Raw genomic sequence first — 22983 nt, 5'->3', positions numbered from 1 at the left:
ACTTTGACCTTTTGACCAACTTTTTTTAACTTTTAAAACTACAGAAATGTTTACTATGAGTACAGTTTTGAAAGCATTTTTTTTTTGTCAGATGACTTTTACTTGGCACATATTAAAATAGTTCATGCAACTAATCTGCTTACAATACTTTCTGGGCTCAGATGTTAAACGTGCTACATTTTCAGGTAACCCAAAAACAAAACATAAACTGTATGTCTGTTGCCTTTTACCTATACATACATGCTCTGGATTGATATGACCACAAAAGCCATGCCAGTAGAGCATAGGCCCTTTTGGACCTCTTGTTTTTAATTATAAACGTCTTACGATATACCGTATCGATCGATATTACGCGAGTAACATCCCTTTCTACATAAACCTAAACAAACGCTTGGCCTGAAATCGACCTCAGAAAAAAAGTTCAAAAGCATGTTACTGACATAAGATGCAGGCATTTTCTTACATTGAAATCTGAGGGGAAAAAGTGTCTAAATCCCAGTCATTTACGGTAATTGAGCATGTGAACACATAAGAAAGCGAATGAATCGGGCAAGCCAGTAGAGCACAGGCTCTCATGGGCCTCTTGTTTCCAAATTCTACACAATCTGTACACAAACATGTCTTTTTTGCATGTGGAAAATTGTTTATTATCTCATCTTTTTATCTGTCTGCATTTGATTTCAGTTATCAAGAAGAAGGGAGCAGAGCAGATAATTGGTGAGCTTGTGAAAGCGAGAATTGATGACATGATGATAGAATCCCCACCAGTGGAGAAACCAGCCTTTGAAGACAAAGCACCTGTAGAAAAACCTAAATCTCGCATCACTGGGCCAATTGAATTGGATGATTTTCCTCCAGAAGGACCTGATGGACCTTCAGAGGGCTTTAGGGGACGAGGAAGGGGCCGTGGAAGAGGACGAAGAAGAGATTGGGAAGAGAGAGGTGATTATGATGATGAGGGGTCAGATCGAAAGGGTTCAGGGTTTCAAAGAGATAGGCCTAGGCATGGAAAGTATAAGTATCCTGATGACTTTGATGAAGAAGATTTTGAAGATGAGGGTGGATACTATCGTGACGATCGTGATCGTGATGAATTCCCTCGTGGTAGACAAGATGATGAGTGGGGCCCACCAAGAGAGCGTAATTTTGGCAGGGGGAGGCCAGACTTTGGACCCAGAGGATCACCTGGATTTAATCCTAGAGGGCCACCAGAAAGTTTTGGACCAAGAGGACCTGGTGGACCACCAGGAGGAGGACCTGGCTGGGATGGCCCACCAAGAGGTTATGGGCCATCAGGGCCGATGGGATTTGGACCACAGGGAGGGAATTTTGGACCAGGGGGTCCAGGGCCAGGATTTGGACCCGGGCCAATGGGACCAGGCCCTATGGGTTACGGCCCTCAAGGACCAGGTCCAGGATTTGTCCAACCAGGATCAATGGGGCCTCAACATGGCTTTGACAATAATTATGATGGTTTTAATCAACAGGGTCCTCCAGGATTTTCTCAGCCAGGACCCCCAGGGCCTGGAGGTTGGAATCAACCTGATGCTTTTCAACAGGGTAATTTTGGTGTTCCTCCTCAGGGCCCACCAAATCAAACTCAGTCTTTTTCTGGAGAAGTGTTTAACCCCCCTCAGGCTCCAATGCCACCTTTTCAAAATATGCCTGCCCAATCGATGCCTACACCTTTACCTGAACCCATCCAGCCACAAGAATCAGCAGAGAAACTTATTGCCCAGGGTATGAACCCAGATCTTGCCAAAATTCTTGATGCTGGTGGTGGTAGAAAGGTTCAAACTAATGATCTTGGAACGCCCAAGTCCAAGAAGAAGAAGAAGAAAGCTAAAGATAAGGCATCCGAAGACATTCTGTATGAAGAGGCAGCTGGCCCATCCCTACCAATGTCAATTCCACTACCTGAGGATGTACCATTGCCACCAGAGCCTAAAAAGAAAAAGAAGAAAAGTAAGAAAGATAGGGACTTAGAAAATGTTATGTTCCCGCCTTTGCCAGGCCAAGTTCAAGAAATGAAAATGGTAGGACCAGCTCCTAAACCTGAGTCACCACAGCCTGCTTTGCCGGTGCCATTACCTTCAGAAACTGAAGAGGCACCTCCACCATTGCCACAAGAACCACCAGTTCAAGCACCGACCTGCATGCCACCTACATATGAACAGCAGGCAGACGCTTATTCACAAAATCAGCTACTACAAAATCAGCCAATGGTATCTGAGGGGAACATGGGTATGCAGCAACCCCAGCAGCAAATGCCCCAACCACAAATGGTAGGCCAAACCCAGGTTGTTGGTCAAGCACAGATAATTGCCCAGCCACAAGTTGTGGCCCAGCCTCAGTTGATTGGACAACAACAGCAGCAGAATGTTCAGCAACAGCCAATGCAGGCTCAGTATGTTCAGCAACAAGTAAGTCAGCCTATGGAGCTTCAGTCACAACCACAAATAGTTCAGACTCAAATGACTGGGGGACAGGTTCAAGCAGGTGTTCCCATGTATCAGCAGCAAATGCAGCCTCAGGTCACTGTTGTTTCACAGATGCAGCCAAATCAGCAGCAACAAATGGGTACTCCTCTTGTTTCTCAGACAATGACAGTGGTTTCTCAGCCTCAGATGATACAGCAAGTACCTGTACAGCAACAAATGCATGTTTCTCAGCCAGTGCAGATTTCTCAACCAATGCAGCAAGTTGTGACACCCCCTGTGTCAGTGCGAAGATCAAGATTTGACATGCACTGGACTCCTGAAGCAGTTGCACCAGTGCAAGTTCAGACAACACTTATTCCTGGTATGCAAATCCAAGCCACTCAAGAACCAATACACCAACAGGGTATGCCAAACCCTGCTCAGCAGCCGTTCATTCAGCAGCAACAACATGTTCAAGTGATGACCTCCAAAGTAGATCAGCAAAATCCTCATGTGCATAAGCAAATAGTTCCTGATCAGACATTGATCCAACAGCAACAGATCCAGCAGGATATTGTGGAACCTTCATTTGACCAAGCTCCGGTTCCACCACAGCAAAGTTCAGAGGCTGAAGTTACACCTCAAGCTGCTGAAGTTGAATCATCAGAACATAACCAAGATGCTTCTGTAATGACGACTGCAGATTCAACCACCCAGCCACAAGCAGAAATGGTATCAGAGACTGAGAGCAGTCCTTCATTAAATGATGTAAAGCTTGATAAACCTGAAGAGACAAGTGTGAACATGGAGGTTGATAGTGAAAGGAGGATGAGTAAAGATGATTCAACTGCTAGTGATACATCTAATCCGCCATTTTTGTTTCCTAAAGAGCCAGTCACTGCTGCCCAATTGCTTGAAAAATTCAAACTTAAGAAGAAGAGTGACACAAAGCCAGAAATGTCCAAGTATCCAGTGGCTCTTCCCTCGCCAATTACACAGATGGTTTCCAAGCCAGCTCTTAAGGAAGATTCTAAGGAGCAAAGTGGAGGGAAAGGTTTTACTTTTGCTATTAGAAAACTTAAACAGATTGAAGCAGAACAGGAAGAAGAAGAGAAGCAAGCTCTTACAACAATACCTTCCGAACCAAAAGTTCCTGAAATGTCAAGTTCTTCTCAGAATAAAGATGCACCAATGGAAACATTTAAGAAAGACAAGGTTTCAAAAGAGAAAGACACGCGGTCAGAATCTAAATCAAAGGACAGAAGCAAGAAGTCAAAATCACGATCAAGGTCTGCATCAAGGACTAAGTCGAGACGTAACAGAAGTAGATCAAGAGACCGAAGCAGGTCAAGAGATAGAAGACGATCAAGGAGAAGTCGTTCAAGAGATAGGAAAAGCAGATCAAGAGAAAGAAGTAGAAGATCGAGGGATAGAAGGAGCAGATCCAGAGACAGAAGTAAATCTAGAGATAGATCAAGAAGGAGCAGGTCGCGTGATCGGAGAAGTAGATCCAGAGATAGATCCAGGCGATCAAGGTCAAGAGACAAAAAACGATCAATATCCCCTTGGAGAAGAGATCGAGAGTTTTACAAAAGACATGGTAGACTCCCTAGATCTGGTGAAGCGGATGATATTAAAGATGAAAGTAGAAGCTCAAGGGATCGAGGTAGGTACAGAGACAAAAAGTCACCAAGCATAGATAGACAGTCAAGGAGTCGAACAAGACGTTCAAGAAGTAAGGGTAGAAACTCTAGAAGCAAAGATAGAAAATTGAGCAAGGAAGGAGATAGGGGAAAGAAAGAAAAGAAACACAAAAAGAGTAAAGATAGAGAGGAAAATGAAGAACTTAAGGATTCGAGGAGTAAACAATTGAAAGAGAAAAAAAGCAAGGCAAGGAAAGAAAGTGAAACTGACTCAAGTGAAGAAAGTGAAGATGATAGAAAAGAAAAGAAAAGTAAGAAAAGTGTTAAGGAGAGAAGTCTGAGCAAAGAAAATATTCATGTAAAAACAGAAGATGAACTGCCAGTATTAAAACCTGAGGGTAAAACATTGGAATATGAAACCTTGAAGGAAACTGTGCCAGCTGTTGAATTAAGGAAAGAAACCATTGAAATAAAGAAGGAACTAATTGAAGATAATGAAATGGAATATGGACCTCCGGTTCTTCAGCCTGAGATGGTTAAAGAAGCTACTGCTCAGAAGAAAAATGATAATGAAGACAGTAAAGAAGAGGGAGAGGTTAGCGATGGAAGCCAGCCTGAACCAGACAAAGGGGCATTAACTATTGAGAAGATGGACACTGGTGAAGTTTCAGACCATTCTGGCAAAGAATTCGTTGGAACAAAGAAAAGTCACGTTGAAGATGAAAGCTCTCCAAGTGCAAGTGATGTAGAGCAGAGCTTGAAAGCTAAGAAGAAGGAAAGCAAAAAGAAAGATAAAAAGAAGAAAAAGAAAAATGTTGAAAAAGAAAGTGTCAAAGTTGCAGAAGATGGAAAAAGAAGAAAACAAAGTGTAATGCAGGAGGAGGTGGATGAAGCGGAAGACAAAGCAAGAAAACAGAAGGATAAAAGGAAGGTGGAAAGTGGAAGAAAGACTATTGACAATGAAGAAGATATTTATGAGCGAAGGGATACGGCTGCCAAGAAGAAAGAAAAGTATGGGAAACATGATTCAGGAAGTGACTCTGATGGTCAAAATGAGTTAACAAGGAAGCAAAAATCAAAACGTAATGCTAGCGAAGAAAGAAGTGGATACTACAAAGAAAGGCAATCAGATAAAGGTAGAGATAAACATAGACGTAGGGAGGAGCAGGCAGACCCAATCAAACAAATGTCTAAGTCTAAATGGGACAGTGAGAGTGAAAGTGAAGATGATTTCCAGAGAGCTATCATTGCAGAGATGCCTGTTCATAGAAGTGTTGAAAGAAAACAAAGGAAGGAAGATGAAAAGCAAAGTACAAGTAAAGCTAGTTTAGAGAAAATTGAAATTGATATCAGTAAAATTAACCAAATGAAATTACTTGATAAAATTTTGAAAACGCAGAAAAAGAAACATAATGACAGTGATGACTCTGAGGACAGTTCTGATGATGAAAAGAAATCAAAGAAGGGTAAAAAGGATAAATTAAAGAAAAAGAATAAGAAAGATAAAAAGAAGAAGAAACATGCCGACTCTGAGAGCGATGATGAAGACTCACCTGAAAAGTCAAAGAAAAAGAAAAAAAATAAGAAAAAGAAGAAGCATAGAGATGACGACAGTGATGATAATGAAAATGAAGTTGATATCAAGAAGAAACATAAACACAAGAAAAACTCTTCTGATACCTCTGATTCTAATGAAGACGTCACCCCAAGAAAGAAGAAACAAGTCGAAGAAGAGAAGAAATCAAAGAAAAAGAAGAAAATTGATGAAAGTGATGACTCTGATCATGACTACAAGGTTCATGCGAAAAAAGAAAAGGCAAGGGGGAGACGCTTGTCAGAAAGTGATGAAGATGATGTTAAATCAAGAAGAAAGGGTAAACAGAAATATGATGACAGTGATTCAGATGCAGGCAAGAAGAAGAAGGGTAAAGGAGTGAAGACTGGTCGGTTCTCTGAAAGTGACAGTGAAAGAAAAAGTTCAAGGAAAGGTAAAGGTAAAAAGAAATATGATGATGACAGTGAAAGTGATGATGGAAAGCTGTCAAAAAGATCTGTGTCCAAAAAGGGTTTCAAGTCTAAAGCAGAGAATAGTGACAGTGATGAAAATGTAAAAATGCCCAAGCGTGTGAAAGGAAGTAAAGATAGAAGTAGATATGAAAGCAGTGATGAAGAACCATACACAAAGCGTGTAGATAATAAAAAATCCAGGAGAGAAAGCGACAGTCAAAGTGTGTCAAGTAGAAGAAAATCTAAGAAAGGTCCTGATTTAAGTGCTGATGAGGAAGTAAGGAAACCCAAGTCTAAAGAAAAGATGAAATATGTTGAAACTGATGATAGTGATAGAGACTCAAAGAAACAGAAAGCAAGGAAAAATAGGGCAGAGGAATTCAGCGATACTGATAAAGGTTTAAAACGTAGATCATCAAAAAGGCACGAGGGAAGCTCCGATAATGAATCCTGGGCACCGGGAAGTGTACGCTCAAAAGGAAAACAAAGTGTGGCAGACTCTGATAGTGAAGCAGAGATGACAAAAGGAAGGAAGGACTCAAAGGAAAGACGGATTAAAGAAGAGAAAGTAAGTGTTAAAGAGTTGCTTATTACAAAAAGAAGCATCAGCAAAGAGAAAGGGAGCTATGAATCACCTAGAGTGGAAAAAAGGTCCAAGCGTGAGAGAAGCATTGACTCCAGAAGTAAAAGTCGAAGCCGATCCAAGTCGCGCTCATCTAACTCGCTCAAAAAGAGACAGAGAACATATTCATCTGATGTTAGTGGTTCTGATGAAGAGAAGCCCAAAAGGACTGAGAGGAGGAGAAGCTTTTCCAGTGAGAAAGAAATATTTTCACGTACAAAAGATAAAAGAAAAGATGCGAGAGAAAAACAGACACGGAAGGAACAAAGAAGTCGAAGCAGAGATAGCTTTTCACCAGAGCAGAGAAAAGGGGTGGACAGAAAAAAGAAGCAAAGGGAGAGTATGGAGGTTGATTATGATAGTTCTGAAGAAAGAGAAAGAGCAAGAAAAGCCAGGTCAGAGAGGTATGATGATGATTATCGATCTAGGAGAAAAGGGGAAGCAGTTGACGAACAACCAAAAGTAGTAAGACAGAAGAAGTACAGCACTAGCTCAAGTGATGACTCAACTAGTGAAAGTTCTAGCTCAGACGGGTCTGCAAGTGTTTCTGATAATGGTAAGGGGAGAAATTCAAAATCCACCGTTCAAAAAAACGTGCAAGCTGGGGCAAGTCTCAACAAGGGGCTTGTCCCAGGTACTCCAATGGTAAAAGATACAAGTATTCCGACTAATGTTATTGATGTCAATAAGATAAATTTAAAGGACAAAAGCTCTGAGCATGGAATTAAAAAATCATCTTCAAATGAAAATATAAATGATGATGATAATAAAATGAGTAAAAAGAAAAAGAAGAATCAAAAGAAAAAGAAGACAAAGAAAAGTAAAAAATCCACTAAGAGTAAGGGTGATGAAAAGGAAGAAACTGAAGTTGACACTTATGACATAGTTACAAGTACAATGAAAACAGAAAAACCAAAAGTTGTTTTGGAAATCGGACCAGACTTCAGTACTGATGATGTAGGGCTTCAAATGAATGCAAAGGGTCCTGTCCAATTAAAGCATGCACATCAATCAATTGTTGACTATGACTCAAATGATGGATCCAGATCTGATGGTGACATGGACAGATTTGCCCCCAAGCTTTCACAGAAAGAAGTGCCTATTGAAAAGTCAAAACTATCCAAACAGAACCCTGCTCTTGAAAATTTGAATAAGCAGCAAAGTAAAATTGATATCAAAGAAAATAAACTGAAAGACAAAGATTTAAATGTAACTAAAAATGCAGATGAGAAAAAAGAATGTTGTGATGAACTTTATGATCCTTTTGAGGGGATGAATAGTGATTCTGATGATTCAGACATAAAGATTTCCAGATCAGAGCCATCTTCTACAAGTGTTAGCACTTCATTTAAGGTTGTACTATCAAGCTTGCTCCCAGACATAGCTGTGGGACCAACTGCTTCTCAGGCAGAGAATCAGTCAACTGTGTACCCTTATCAGTCAGTTCATGGGACAGTGCAGCCAATGGTGAACCCATTTGGTCAACCTGGTATTGTGCCCTTTCAAACCCAGACACAACTTTCCGCAGTAATCCCGCCCTCCCCAATTACACCAGCATTATCTTCTATACCAGTGTCAAGTGAGATTCCACTTCCAGGGCCATTGCTTGCTACAGCATCAATAACTCCACAATCCATGGGAACATTAGCAAGTCCAGGTGGGGTTGTTCAATCAGTGCAAGATAAAGCAAAACCAAAGGTTACTAAACCTGTTCTTGTTAAGGAAATTATTCCGACACAAAAGAAGGCAGTTAAAAAGGGCAAGTCAAGGTGGGATACAAATGAAAATGAAGAGGAGATGTATGATCCCTTCAAAATTGACTCGGAAGACTCGACTGAGGAATCTTCTAAAGAAACAGAGGATAGACAATCAAAGGCTAAAGATACTAAGACAGAAATATCAAAAGCATCTGATAATAAAAGAGAAAAAACAGAAACTTCAACCATAAAAGAGGCAGATGTAGCTACAAAATCGAGAGAAGTAAAACCGGAAGAAGTAGTACAAGCTAAATCAACTTTTTCCCCAGTTAGACCCTTTATTATATTTCCGAAAGTGTCTAAAGTACAAAAAGTTGACGAAACAACCATTGCAAATGTTGTAAGTGAACCAACAGATAATGACAATAAACCATCTGATGGTAGCAAAGGTAAAATATCAATGAAATTTGCTTTAGGACGAAAGCTTGTTGGCAAATCTGCCATAGCTCAAGATGATGTTGAGGAAAAAGACAGTTCAGAAATGCCTAAGCTTAAGCTTCCAAAGCCGTCTGAAGATTTGAGTGTAATAATGAGTCTCCTTGGTCAAACACAACCGACTGCATCAGCTAGACAAGCAGCTGCAGTAAGGCAGACTAAAGCTGAAGCACAAAGAAGAGAAAGATCACCTGAAAGGAGACGCAGATCAAGGAGTCGTTCAAGAAGTAGAAGATCAAGAAGAAGCAAGTCTAAAGAGAGAAGACAAAGCTCTTCAAAAGAAAGAAAAAGGTCTAATGAAAAAGAGAAGTCTGTTTCAAATGAAAGAAGCAGGAGAAGCAAATCGAGAGAGAGACGAAGTATATCCAGAGAAACAATGGATAGTTTGACCAGAGATCAGGACAAAAAAACTAAAAGAAGTTCCTCAAGGGAAAAGAATAGAAGCAAGTCTAGAGAGAGAAGCTTGTCCAAGAACAGAGAAAGAAGAGCTAGAAGAAGCACTTCAAGGGACAGACGGAGAAGTTTGTCAAGAGATAGAAGAAGCATATCAAGAGATAGAGAGAGGAAGGGTAGAAGAACGTTATCCAGGGAAAGGAGGACAGAACGTAGTCGAAGATTGCCAAGAACTGATGGAAGTCCTTCAAGAGAAAGAGCAAAAAGAAGTATTTCCAAAGACAGAAGAATTGAAAGAAGTAAATCCCGTGACAAGAGAAGCAGGTCAAGAGAAAGGAGGAGAAGAAGTAGATCCAGAGAAAGAAGGTCTGCGAGAAGTTCATCAAAGGATCCACCAATTAAAGTGAAAGACTTCAGAGCTAGAAGGTTCCGAAGGAGTGAGTCAAGAGACAGGAGAAAAAATAGAAGTGTATCACCAAGGAGAGGTAGTGAGGATAGGAGAGGCCTTAGACGAAAATCCCCCAAAAGAGAAAGAAGTTCTTCAGAAGAAACTGACCCAAAGCAAAGAAAGGCCTTGAGACATGAAAGTACTAGCAGTAGCAGCAGCAGTTCAACCTCATCTTCTTCAGACACAGACTCCCCAGAACCTCCTGCGTCTAAAGTTCCAAGCAAAGGTACTGAAAACATAGTGACTGAATCAAATAAAGCTAAACAAGCAGACGATAAACAAGGGAATGAAAAACCCAAAGATTCAAAGTCGGATATGGTTGATGGACCAGATTGTTTGCAGAATGTGGCCAGTTTTGATATGTTTATGGGAGTTGAAAAGGAGAGTGTTGCAGAAGCACCATTACAAGAGATACTTTCTGGAGATATATCAGACATCTCGAAACAGTCAATTCAGTCCTCTCCTGTAAAGTCTGTTGAAAGGTCAAATTTGTTTGAAAAATTTTCGCCTGAAAAGATTAAAATTGTTAAAACTGAGGACATTGATTATTTTGAATCAGAAAATGAAGTTAGTGTCCGCTCTGAAGATAGCAAAATGATAGCTGATGAAAAAAATGAGGAATGTGACCAGGAAAAAGGAACATGGGAGAAAACACCAACAGGATTGTTCAAATACTCTCCAAAGAAAAGCACTCCACAGGACCTTAGTCCTGTTGTAAAACTGTTTGACATATCTCCTAAGAAAGGTGTTAAGTTATCAGTCATGGATATGATGGAGCAGGTAAAAGTTATTGAAGCCAAAGAATTTGCTACAAGGCAACGAAGTAAAAGTCCTTCGAATGAACCTTTAGAAAGAACTGAAAGAAGTGTCACACAACGAAGTAAAAGTCCTTCGAATGAACCTTTAGAAAGAACTGAATGTAGTGTCACACCTACATATGAAACAGTTGATGAAGATGAAAATAGTGTTGAAGACTCAGAAAAAGAGAAATCTGGAAAGAGTCAACCTGAACCAGCGAAGGAATCACCACCAAAGAGACTGACAAGAAAGAAGGCAGCTGAGAAAAAAGTTGTTTTGCCAGATGTTATGAGCAAAACTATGCCTGTCAGAAGTAAAAGGAAATCTCAGGATATTGACTATGAACTGATAACAGAAGAAAGTGCATTAAATGGACCAGAAGAAGAGGAGAAAGAATCTGACAAGGGAAAATCAATTGCATTTAAAGAAAGTGGTAATTCAAAGGCCGATTTGCAAGGAGTAAAAATCCATTTTCCTGATTACCGTAGATCTTCAAGTATTGAAGATGTTGAGAAGAAACTTAATAAGATTGTGGAATTAAAAAGTGCAGCAAGTTCCATTTCAATAACAGATGCCATGATTGAAGACATTCCAATGCCTCCGTCAACAACAGATGAAAATAAGAATGTGTATTCTTCACAGGACAAAGGTGCTGACTCTAAACTGCAATTATTTGACACAAAGACAGTTCTTAGCAATTTTGAAGAATTGCAATCAACGGAGGTTGTAGATATGGATTTAGATGATTCAAATTCCCCTCAGCACATTGAAATCATACAGCCATCTGAAACTGCTACTGATAAGACTGATATTTCTCAGCTACCAGAGAAACATCCCGAAAAAGCAATAGAAGAAAAAGCAAAAGAAGAGAAGTTTGCAACTTCAAAAGATACATCAAAAGAGCCTGTGAAAGGATTTTCTTTGAAATTAATTCCAAATGTGTTGAAGAAACCTCTGTTGGGTGATGTCTTTGACACCTCTGATAAACCATTGCAGAAACCATTAATAAAACTGAAAGACAAAATTTCACCACTGTCTTTTGGACCACCTGAATTCAGAATTGCCCCTGAACCATCAAAGAATATTATAACCACTGCAGTGGCAACAACTTCGTTTAAGCCAATTCCTATTGAAAGTGAGGGTGATCAAGACAAAGATAGGGTTGAAACCAAAGTGAAAGGAACAGTAGAAGAGCTAGGTGCTTCAAATGTATGCGATGACTCCAATGGAATTAAGGGTAATAAAGATAAAGCTGAGAAAGCTAAAAGGCATGGGGAAACAAGTAATTCATCAGCAGTTAGCACAAATGATACTGTAGATAATGCTGACTTCAATCAGGCACACTCAACCTCCGAGTTACAACCACCTGTCTTAGTTAGCAGCACACCTGTGACTGTGCAGCTATCAAATGCCCCAGTAAAGGTACCTCAAATTAGCCCAGAACAGATTGGAAGAGCCATTCAGGTTATTGGACAAGAAAACTTGAGAAGAATTGAAGTACTCCAAAGAGCCAGCAGTGTCGGCATTGTCCAAGGTAGAAACATTGAAGTAGTAGGCCAAAGTGTTAATCCAAGACAAGAAAAGAGTAGTCAGTTTGCACAGGGTGGTACAGAGGAAGAAGAGCTGCAAATACTTGAGCAAGAGAAAGAACAACTTCTAAGCATGCTACAAGGTCAAGACAGTGAGTCTGATGTTCAGTTAGCAGTTGTTGATAAATATGAAGGAAGTGAGAAGAGTTATGGAGATCAGGGAAAGTCTGAAAAAGATGGAGCTGATGATAATCGACATTCAGACAGAAGCAAAAGTCGAGACAAAAGACAGAGAAGTGGAAGAGATGATGATGATGATAATTATGATGATGATAGGAAAGCAAGTAGAAGAGATAGAAGGAGAAGTAAGGGAGAAAGAGAAAGGAGTAGAGATAGGGAAAGGAGTAGGGAACGAGATAGCTTTAGAGGCAGAGGAAGAAGTAGAGAAAGGAGCTGGGAGAGGGACAGAGAAAGAGATAAAAGTAGAGAGAGAAAGAATAGGAGACCAAGGGATGAAAGAAGATTCAACAGACGATCAAGAAGTGTGTCCAGAGATAGGGATAGAAAGAGAAGAAGCCGTTCTAGGGATCGTAGAAGTTGGAGTAGGGATAGAAGAAGCCGTAGTAGAGAAAGACTGAGTAGAAGCGGAGGAAGAGTTAGAAGAAGTAGGTCTCGAGATAGGAGAAGCTGGTCTCGAGATAGGCGAAGTAGATCAAGAGGAAGAAGGAGTAGATCTCGAGAAAGGAGGAGTAGAAGTAGAGACAGACAGCGTAGAAGGAGGAGTAGATCAAGAAGTAAGGACAGAAGATCTCTGTCCAAAGACAGGGATGGCGATAATAGGAAAGAAAAAGATAAAAAGACCAAAGAATCGGCTCTTGAAAAGTTTGAGAGAGAATTGGCAGAGAAAAAGAAGTTATTACTCCAGCCTGTTCAGCAAACTGAACATAATCTGCAGAATCCTGCAGTTAGCCAGCCAGTACAACAGATGCAAGGTCAGTTCCAAGGTGTTGATCCAACGTCTGGGGCCCATTTTCTTCCACAACCGTTTCCAGTTCATCAACAACAAATGCAGCAAATCCAGCAATTTCCGATGCTTACACCTGAACAGCAGATACCACCAGGGTATGTGATCGATCCCAACACAGGAATGATGGTTCCAGCAAGTCCGCAAGTTTCGCAACCAGGACAGTTCTACCCAGAAAGTCCACAAGTTCCTCAGTTCTATGGAGAGGGAATGATGCCACAAATGGCTCCTATGCCAATGCCTGGGCCTCTTTTTCCTGGACAGATGGGACCTCGATTTCCACCTGGCATGTTCCCCCCAGGGCCTTATCCAATGGATCAGAATTTCATGCCACAAGGGCATCACCCACAATATGGACATGATGATGGATACATGGGGCCACATGGACCAGAGTATCAGGATTATGGGGAGGGTGATTATAGAGAACCTCCAGCTAAGAGGAAGGGAAGAAGGATTTCTTCAAATCAGCAACAATATCAAGAAGAAACTGCTAAAGTTGAAGATGACAGAGCTGCTAAGCTAAAAGCAGGAATTGGTGGACCTGGAATGCCGGGGTTTCCAGCTATAAAGCTAAAAGATGGATCAAGCCTGGCGTGTAAGTCCAGGACAGAGAGACAAACTAGTGCAGAGAGTGTACCTCAAGAATCAACTCAAATCGCAACAATTCTAGGAAACCTTACTGAGATCAAAGTTGAAACCAAAGTTGCAGTTGATGACAAAATTGAAGAACAGAAGACTGAAGGTGGTGATGTGAATGCAGACAATAAAAACATGACTGGTTTTGGTGAATGGGGAGCAGTTGCAGATGAGAAGAAAGATGATGAAGATGAGGGAATACCACCTTCAACACCTACATTGTCAGAGGATAACTCAGAATCAGACTCGGCATCTGGAAGGCTAATGAAGGTATTGATGATAGCTGTTTGTTTATTACCGGTACATTTATTATATTTTCCGATTTTATATTTCTCAATAAGGTTAAACCGATTTCACATTGTTAAAGCTGCACTCTCACAGACATTTTGACATTAATTTTTTTCTCTGTCTTGCAATAAGCAAAGTTTGCGCTAATGTCTGAAAGCCAATGACATAAGACTGCTGATTTCATACGCAGTTATAATTTTTACATTCAAAATTTGATGTTTTATGGCTAAAAGCGTAACTTAACCTTTAAGAGAAATGAAATTTTCGGATATTTTCCAAGTACTTGAGATATGTTCTATGGTAATATGACTGAATTGAAAGGATTGATGACAAAATAAGCTGATTCTGAGACAAAAAAAAATTGAGTTAAATCTGTAAATCTGTGAGAGTGCAACTTTAAAGAATAAGTAGTCTGTTTTCAAGAGTCTAAGTTGTTTAATTTCATTTGTTTCCAGGGCAGGTATTCATTTAACATCTGAAGTCAACACCTCTTTTTATCAGGCTGAAAAAAAATAACATTAGAAGTTGAGAGAAATGATAAGGATTGTGTTTATTTGAAGTTATATATTTTACATTAACAGTAATACAGAAGTTTATTGCTTATCGAAAACCTTATTTTCAACAGGTGAAGTCTCGCTGGAGGCGGGCCAGTGAAGCAGAAACCCCGCCCCCTCCCCCACCCCCCAGCAGGAAGAAGTACTTTAACCCGGAGGGTGTTGTCCATGAGAAACTGGATACAGAAGCCACGGAGGATGATATACCGCTGCAGTTTGAGCTGATAGCAGAGAATGATTACCTGGCTGAAAGGTGTGTAATTGCTTTATTTACATGCGTCATCTTTGTCATTATGGTTTTTACAAATTTACTTTTATCATCATAATTTCACCAATCTTTACTCTTGTCATCGTAATTTTATCAAATTTACTTACGTCACCGTAATTTCAACAAATTTACTTTTATCATCATAATTTCATTAATCTTATTCTTGTCATCGTAATTTCATTAAATGTACTTACGTCATCGTTATTTCAATGGTCTTACTTTTGTCATCATTTCTTCGTCCAGGGTTATAAAGTGACTATTATTATTATTTATTTGTTAAGAACATTTATATTCATGAGGTTTTGATGGCATGTCAAATAGGCAATTGCCCAATTGTTCAAAGTTTTGTTAAAGTTAACAATGGGATTAATGACATAATTGTTAACCTTTATATGTGAAATATTTGATGAAGGCTCATGTATTTAAATAAAGCATATACAGTTTATTCATTTTCCCAACTCTTTGTATGAAAAACTACAGATCATATCAGTTTATCTGTGACACTTACAGAGCAATATTGATTTGAAAGTTAACAACGATGAGGTTAACAATGCTGTTAACAATTTGCCTTATGTGTTATACTGTTGTACCAAGCATTAATTATTCTCAAATTAAACTTTGCAACTCCAAGAAGATTCAGACAAAAAAGTTTTCTCATGTATCATAATGTATTGCAGTATAATTATCATGTAATATCTTGCATTCATGTATAATTTGCAGGAAGAGGTCCAAGCAGATGCGCGAGGTTCGACGTATGGTTTGTGACTGTACGACCAGCAAAGAAGAACGTGAAATGGGATATGAGCCGTGTGGGGAGGACTGTCTCAATAGAATGCTCTTCATTGAATGGTAAGTGTGTGGAGGGGCACAAGACTGTATCAATATAAAAATTATCTTAAAAAACACATTTTTTGAAAACATTTATAAATTTATCTGTTAATCAATTTGTGTTAGATTCCTTGAAATTTTTAAGATTATAAAAAAGGAGAATTCAATTTAATGAATGGATGTATTTTGTGTATGTTTTCAGTGGTTCGAAGTGTCCGTGTGGGGAATATTGTACAAACAGGAGATTCCAGGGGGTAAGTCATGCTCTGACTGTATTAAATGTATAGTGTTACTTACAGGAATTACATATAATCATTTTGAGGAGTTTCGCTATACAGCTATGATCGGCAATATTGAAATTTAATGTTTTATAATAATCATATTTTATCAAAATATTAATAAAACAAATATGAGGTTAACCTATACTTGTAATAATGATTCGTTAAATTAGTGTAGTGCAATATTTGTTCTTTTTCATTGGTAAAGGTTCTATGTATAGACAGTTAAGGTGTTGAAGTCCATAGATTTTTATTTTTTTAAAGGGGATTTTTTCCCCAAACGGGGGAAAAATACTTTACAGATGGGGAGTGGGGCTGAATTTTGGCCCCAAATAGGGTTGGAAAAAACACTGAACACATATGAAGTTTTACCTTTGTTTTAGAAACAAAATGCTGACGTAGTCCCATTCAAGACAGAGTGGAAGGGCCATGGGATGAAAGCACTCGAGGACCTTCAACCGTAAGTATAATTATAAATGGTCGAGGGGTTTTCCTGTTTTGAAGGGCTCTTCAGGGACTTTTTCGCACTCATGAACAGCATGTGATATTTTTAGGGTTTGATATCCAAAATATATCATTTTCGATTGCTGATCCCAACTATGAGTTTGATCACAACTTTAAGTGAAAAATTGTTATGGGCTTTTCTGATTGAACCCTTCAGGCCTATGTTCAAGTATGGCTTATGAAGGGAAAAATTTGGTACCAAAAACATGTGCATTTCCCCAGCAAACTCAACGTCGAAAATGATTGTTATATCAATTGTGGTATAATAAATGTGTACCATTTACAAATTCAAATTAAATTTTCTGTCTGGGTTAATAAGTTAATAACCAAAATCATGCAAGTCAGAGTTTTGATTGAATATATGTGTAAGCATACTGAAGAATCAGTGGTGAAAAAAAGTGCAAGCCAGTAAGCCAAACAAAACACATGTATAATGGTTTTTAACAGTGTTTATATTTTACATAGTCTTGCTTTGTGTTATTTTCACGCCTGTATTTGTGGGGTTTGACTTTTAATATAAAGAAATGATTCAGTAGCAATAGTTTAGTGGTCAACATTTTATTTTGTCTAATTTAATTTGTCCAATAGGATAGCAGTTTATTTCAAATCTGCCCAGCTTTTATTTTGGTAAATCAGCATGTAGTCATATTTTATTTTAATCAGGTGAATGGGTAGATTTAAACAGAGGGTGGTCCAGTAGACAAAATATAATGACAACCACTTTATTAGTTAATGGTTACTAGTTTGTAGTTACCAAAATAAATGTTTTTGCAACCAAGGCACATTTAACAATTTGTAAATACATACGAATACACTTTAATCATATGTAATTTAATGTCTTATTTTCATTTTAAAAGAAAGTGTTTTAATTTTGGCATCTTAAGTATGATAACACTATCCGAACAAAGGAATGGTCCTTAATTTTCAGGGGCCAGTTTGTCATGGAATATGTTGGCGAGGTATTAGACTATCCAATGTTCAAGAAGAGATCGAAGCAGTACTCGAAGATGGGTCAGCAACATTTTTACTTTATGGCAGTGAACCCAGAGGAGATTATAGATGCGACATACAAGGGGAACATATCGCGATTCATCAACCATAGCTGTGATCCGAACTGTGAGACACAGAAGGTGTGTAACATAAGATAATCTTAAATTTGAGTTTGCAAGACATTTACCTGTACAAATTAACCAAAAGATAATCTTTGAGTAACTATACTATATCCTCTATATTCAGAGTTAAAGAATTGGCCATTTGAGTCTCATTAGGCTTTTTTGGGAGCTTAAGAACCAATTTTATTTGTCAGGGATGATAAAATTCCGGATTAATCCGGAATTCCGGATTTAAGGCCTCACGGATTGATTTTGAGATTAATGTAAATCCGTTGAGTTTTTTTCTAGGGGGGGAGGGGTACAGGGAGCGATTCGAGCTCAGTTCGAACAATATGGGTACGAAAGGTGAGTTTTCCGGAAGTGTAAAGCCGGAAATTAACGAACCTATTTACGTCTTGGCAATCGAGCTATATGATTGGTTAAGATAGCATCCGGCGATTACGGAAATTACCGTTGGGACTAGAAGACAGTATCCGGATCGTCGTATCCGGATATGACAGACGACGAAGACGAATGAACAGGTATTGGAAAATTGGAAAAAAACAACTACCACCAACTTCTAAAAACATCGAATCGCCGATTTTAAGGGTATATTTGCCATTTATTGTTAAGTGAAATTCCCTAAACGTTTCTTTATAAATTTATAGAAAGTGAGAATGAATTTTGCGCATGTAGCATTATTTCGGACATCCCGATTCGGATTGTGTCATAATTTATTTGGCCGATTGAAGTTTACGTTATAAACCGTTTCTTTATTATTCTCATGTTTGAAGCATTGTTCTCAATAAGAAGTGGCTGTTGACCATAATGGGAGGTTAAAATGAAAATTGGTTTGGTTAAAAAAAAACAAAAAAACATGAAGAAATATTTTGTAGTAGTGAAATGAATTACGTAGAGGCAGTCATTTTATTTTCTATTTGAGACAGTTCAACAAAACTTCTTGAGGAACCAGTTTGAGTGAGATTTAAATTCTATAGTTGTAATTTGTATTTCCCCATCCAGGTATGTTGATGGATACAAAAGTCAGGGATGAAAGACACCTCAGCCAGTGCATCCAGTTGTTCCTGTCAATGACTGACAATTCAATCCAGAGGCCATGATACTTGGACTTATGGCTGAACATGCTCCCTGGCACCACAGTAGTGTGTCTTACTTAAGACACTTGCCAAGATACAAAAGCTCTCAGCGAATTAAAACTTCAAAGGTTTACAGCATCATACAAGATGACTTACGGAGTGGCTAGCCATTTCAATGATGAACATGTAGAGGAGTTAATGGATCTCGGTTTTGTTTCAACTAAGACAAGTCAACAAACACAAACAATGAGAAAACTGTTGAAGCTTTTTTTCTGCTAAAGAGAAAGAAATAGTGTTGAGACATTTGGCCTCCTTAAAAATCACAAGGGCTGATTTTAAATCAATTTTCATAGAATTTGAAAGCCTGTTTGAGATACCTGAACTGCCGAGGGACAATCTAGTTTGTGTGCTACTGGACTCATGTAACACCATGAGGGGGAAAATCTGGCTTGAGGACTAGAAGACATCAATGTCCACCATGTCCACAACGGCCACGCTGCCAAAGCATTTAAGTCCCGTTTGGATATTAATTTGAATAATATATATAATAATTAATAACATTATATTCTCATCAAATGTGCAGAAAATGGAATAAATACTCTAATGATACATAAAAATGGAATAAATACCACTTTTACAATAAACATTTGCAAGCATGATAATTGATATGTTGTTCATTATTATAAATCAAACATCCCACAGTGTAGACTGTTCATACACAGGCATTTGATCATAGCCAGTTGAGTTTTATGGGAAGTGGACAACTGAACCAAAATGTCAGGTACTTGTCTAATGCCTGTGACTTCAGGTAAAAAAAGTAAATTTAACTTTGTTTAAAGATAAAGGTGTTAAACTTCACTGCTAAGATTCTTGATAGTTGTTCTGATTGTGGATGTCTCGTGTTGAACATGATTATATCTACCAAACCGAAAGGTGTACTCCTTGAACACTTTTCTTAGGCAAAAAAGGGTATTAGAATCCCTGAAATATGGAAAGCTTCGGGGGGCTTTGCCCCCCTTGTCCCCCCACCAGGGCTTTGCCCTGGACCCATCGGGGGCCTTTAGCGGCCCCCTGAACCCCACGCAGACATTTTCAGGATTGGCAACTTGGCTCTGTTATCATCCCTGTTTGTGCTGCAATAGGGACCATGGAGTATCTCACAGATTTAATGGTTGGAGGACGAGCCCTTTAAGAGGCTTAAAAGGCAGTTTTGCTTTTATGACGGGATGTTTCACCCCCTTTGACCCCCTAAGAATTTCTAACTGTAGGACGAATGTAGATGCTTGATTTTGTTTTACAGTGGACAGTGAATGGTGCTCTGAGAGTTGGTTTCTTTGTGAGAAAACCCATCAAGAAGAATGAAGAAATCACATTTGACTACAAGTATGAAGTGTATGGGTAAGTAAATCATTATTATGTCTCCCCCATTCATGGTTGAATGGTTTCTGCTCAATAACTAAAGAACGCTTGTACCCAGGAACTTAATACTTAGTATGCTGGTTGGTCACGACTAGTAGATGACTTCTATTAATTTTGAGATCAGTAGGTCAAAGGTCAATGTCACTGTGATATAAACCAAACATCACTGTTGGTTCATCTCCAGTCAAAAATCACAAATTTCATGTCCATCTATTTTTTCTCACCTACAACCACACAATAGGGGAGACAAGCACTTTCTCAAAAAAGCAATCTCTAGTTATCACAAGTCAGACATAACAGAATGATTTAATGTTGTGGTTCTGGTTACCTTACCGTCCCTTGTTTTAAGTCCCGAACCTAATATTTTTTTGGGAAAATCGCTAAAAAATATATGAAAATTGCTTGGCTGAATACAAGATGTAATAATAAGACAATGAATATTTTTTCATAATTTTTGTTTCCCTACTTGCCTAGTTTTTTTGTCAGCATGTTATTAGAACCACAACAATATTTTTTTCTATTGCTAATTCAGATTTTGATAATAGTTAAAAACATATTGCTCATTTATTATGTTCAGCTAAATATCAAATTTAACTTTTTGGACTTGTCTTGTAATTAAAATAATGGTTTACACAAAATGACTACATATTTCAAATAGATGTTTGTCCTGGGAATGTTTTATGTGACAAGACACTGAAATGAGGCTCATACATGTTAGTTTCTTAGACACATAAGGAGTGGTGTTTGTGCAGAAGACAAGAAAATGGAGTAACAATCTACATGGCTAGCAACTTTAGTTGAGGGATTTTTAAATACCGCAAATTGATATAGACTTTCTGTTTTGCAGTAAGGAAGCCCAGAAATGTTATTGTGGCACGTCGATCTGTCGAGGTTGGCTTGGCGGAGACAAGAAGATAGAGCTACGATCCACTCGTCGATCAACTTCTGTGGAGGAAGAGGAGAGAAAGAGGAAGGAATTGTTCGATGACAGTGATAAGGTAGGCAAACAGAGTTATGCCCCTTGAAAGTCTAAACAAATATTCATGAATAAATCTTTAACTTTGGCGGAAACTCAAAAAATTGTCCAGATACTTTCATTATCATAAACGTGTTACCAGGGATCCTAATTTTCGTATTTTCAGCTCATTTCCTCTTCTAAGCTGCAAAACTTAAGAATTATTTTAATTAATTAATAAGGTGCCTTTTATCTGATTTATACAGATTTTTTTACTTTCTGTATATAATGTGAAAGGGGTACTCCTATTTCCATAACTTAACATTCAATATATTCAAATTTATCCTTGGTGTGTGTGGGGGGGGGGGGGGGTTGAAGAGGGAAATGGGGCCGATTTTCGGCTGAAAAAGGCTGAAAACTCTTACTGCACTTTGTACACATGATGCCAGAGACAATATACACAACAAATAGCAAGGCACATCACTCTGGCTGTTATGTCCCTTGTTGGACTGGTTATCACATGCAAGTATGAGCACTATGGTTGTCCCTTGTTGGACTGGTTATCACATACAAGTATGAGCACTATGGTTGTCCCTTGTTAGTGCAGTGTTAAAACTTTGATAAGTTGCCTACATGTTATCTTTTGGCTAGTGTGCTTATTTAAATGAATTGATTGGTTGATAGTAATTATTTGACTAATATTAGCCAATTAAAAAATATTTTGGCTAACTGGGGCCAAACTAGAAAATTATCAAGTTTTATAGAATTTGATGCCGACTCACTTTGTGACATGTATTCTCATAAAATGATCACTATTTCAGCTTGAGGAAGAGATTGAGCGCATGTCAGAGCTAGAACAAGGCCTGAGAAACAAGCACGATGTCCTTAGTATCTGCCGTCTCATGGTGCGAGCAGAGGACGCGGAACACAGGAGACAGATTCTGAAAGTGCTCGAGGTATGTTATTTTGAAATAGGGTGTAAAAAAAATGACATTTGTTTCTGGTCCCAGCCTACCCATTTTTTTGCTCTAACCTAACACCTTTTTATGCCCCCAAAGGTGGGCATATTAAAATCGCACCGTCCGTCCGTCCGTGTGTCCGGCTCAATAACTCGTGTCCGGGCTGTAATTTTCCCTTGTATGGACAGATTTTAAAATAATTTGCCACATGTGTTCCATATACCAAGACGACGTGTCGGGTGCAAGACCCGTGTCCCTACCTCTAAGGTCAAGGTCACACTTAGTGTTTATTCACAACGGAGTGCTGCATATAAGGACATAGAGTATATGTTGTCGTGTCCGGGCTGTAACTTTCTCTTGTATGGACAGATTTTAAAATAACTTGCCACATGTGTTCCACATACCAAGACAACATGTCGCATGCAAGACCTGTGTCCCTACCTCTAAGGTCAAGGTCACACTTCATGTTTATTCACAATGGAGTGCTGCATATAAGGACATAGAGTATAGGTTGTCGTGTCCGGGCTGTAACTTTCCCTTGTATGGACAGATTTTAAATAACTTGCCACATGTGGTCCACATACCAAGACGACGTGTCACGTGAACGACCCGTGTCCCTACCTCTAAGGTCAATGTCACACTTAGGTGTTTATTCACAATGGAGTGCTTCATATAAGGACATAGAGTATAAGTTGTCGTGTCCGGGCTGTAAATTTCCCTTGTATGGACAGATTTTAAAATAACTTGTGACATGTGTTCCACATACCAAGACGACGTGTTGCATGCAAGCCCAGTGTCCCTACCCCTAGGGTCAAGGTCACACTTAGGTGTTTATTCACAATGGAATGCTGCATATATAAGGACATAGAGTATAGAATGTCGTGTCCGGGCTGTAACTTTCTCTTGTATGGACAGATTTAAAAATGACTTGCCACTTGTGTCAGACATACCAAGACGACGTGTCGTGTTCAAGACCCATGTCCCTACCTCTAAGTTCAAGGTCACACTAAGTGTTTATTCACAATGGAAT

General features: G+C 39.0%; 1 protein-coding gene across 4 annotated transcripts in view; it reads left to right on the top strand.

The window, feature by feature from the left end:
- The window catches only part of LOC128240685 (uncharacterized), a 65167-nt gene that overhangs the window by 20327 nt on the left and 21857 nt on the right, over positions 1-22983 (top strand). For all 4 annotated transcript variants that reach the window (XM_052957403.1, XM_052957405.1, XM_052957401.1 and 1 more), the window contains 9 exons: positions 685-13982; positions 14626-14807; positions 15543-15671; positions 15853-15904; positions 16312-16388; positions 17361-17562; positions 19921-20018; positions 20887-21037; positions 21816-21950. In XM_052957403.1, the coding sequence (XP_052813363.1) occupies positions 685-13982; positions 14626-14807; positions 15543-15671; positions 15853-15904; positions 16312-16388; positions 17361-17562; positions 19921-20018; positions 20887-21037; positions 21816-21950 (14324 nt within the window). The remainder of the gene's footprint in view (positions 1-684; positions 13983-14625; positions 14808-15542; positions 15672-15852; positions 15905-16311; positions 16389-17360; positions 17563-19920; positions 20019-20886; positions 21038-21815; positions 21951-22983) is intronic.

This window comes from Mya arenaria, chromosome 7 (genome assembly GCF_026914265.1).
Source record: "Mya arenaria isolate MELC-2E11 chromosome 7, ASM2691426v1".
NCBI lineage: Eukaryota > Metazoa > Mollusca > Bivalvia > Myida > Myidae > Mya > Mya arenaria.
Note: the sequence above shows the minus strand (reverse complement) of the source record. Positions and strands in the feature narration are given on the sequence as shown.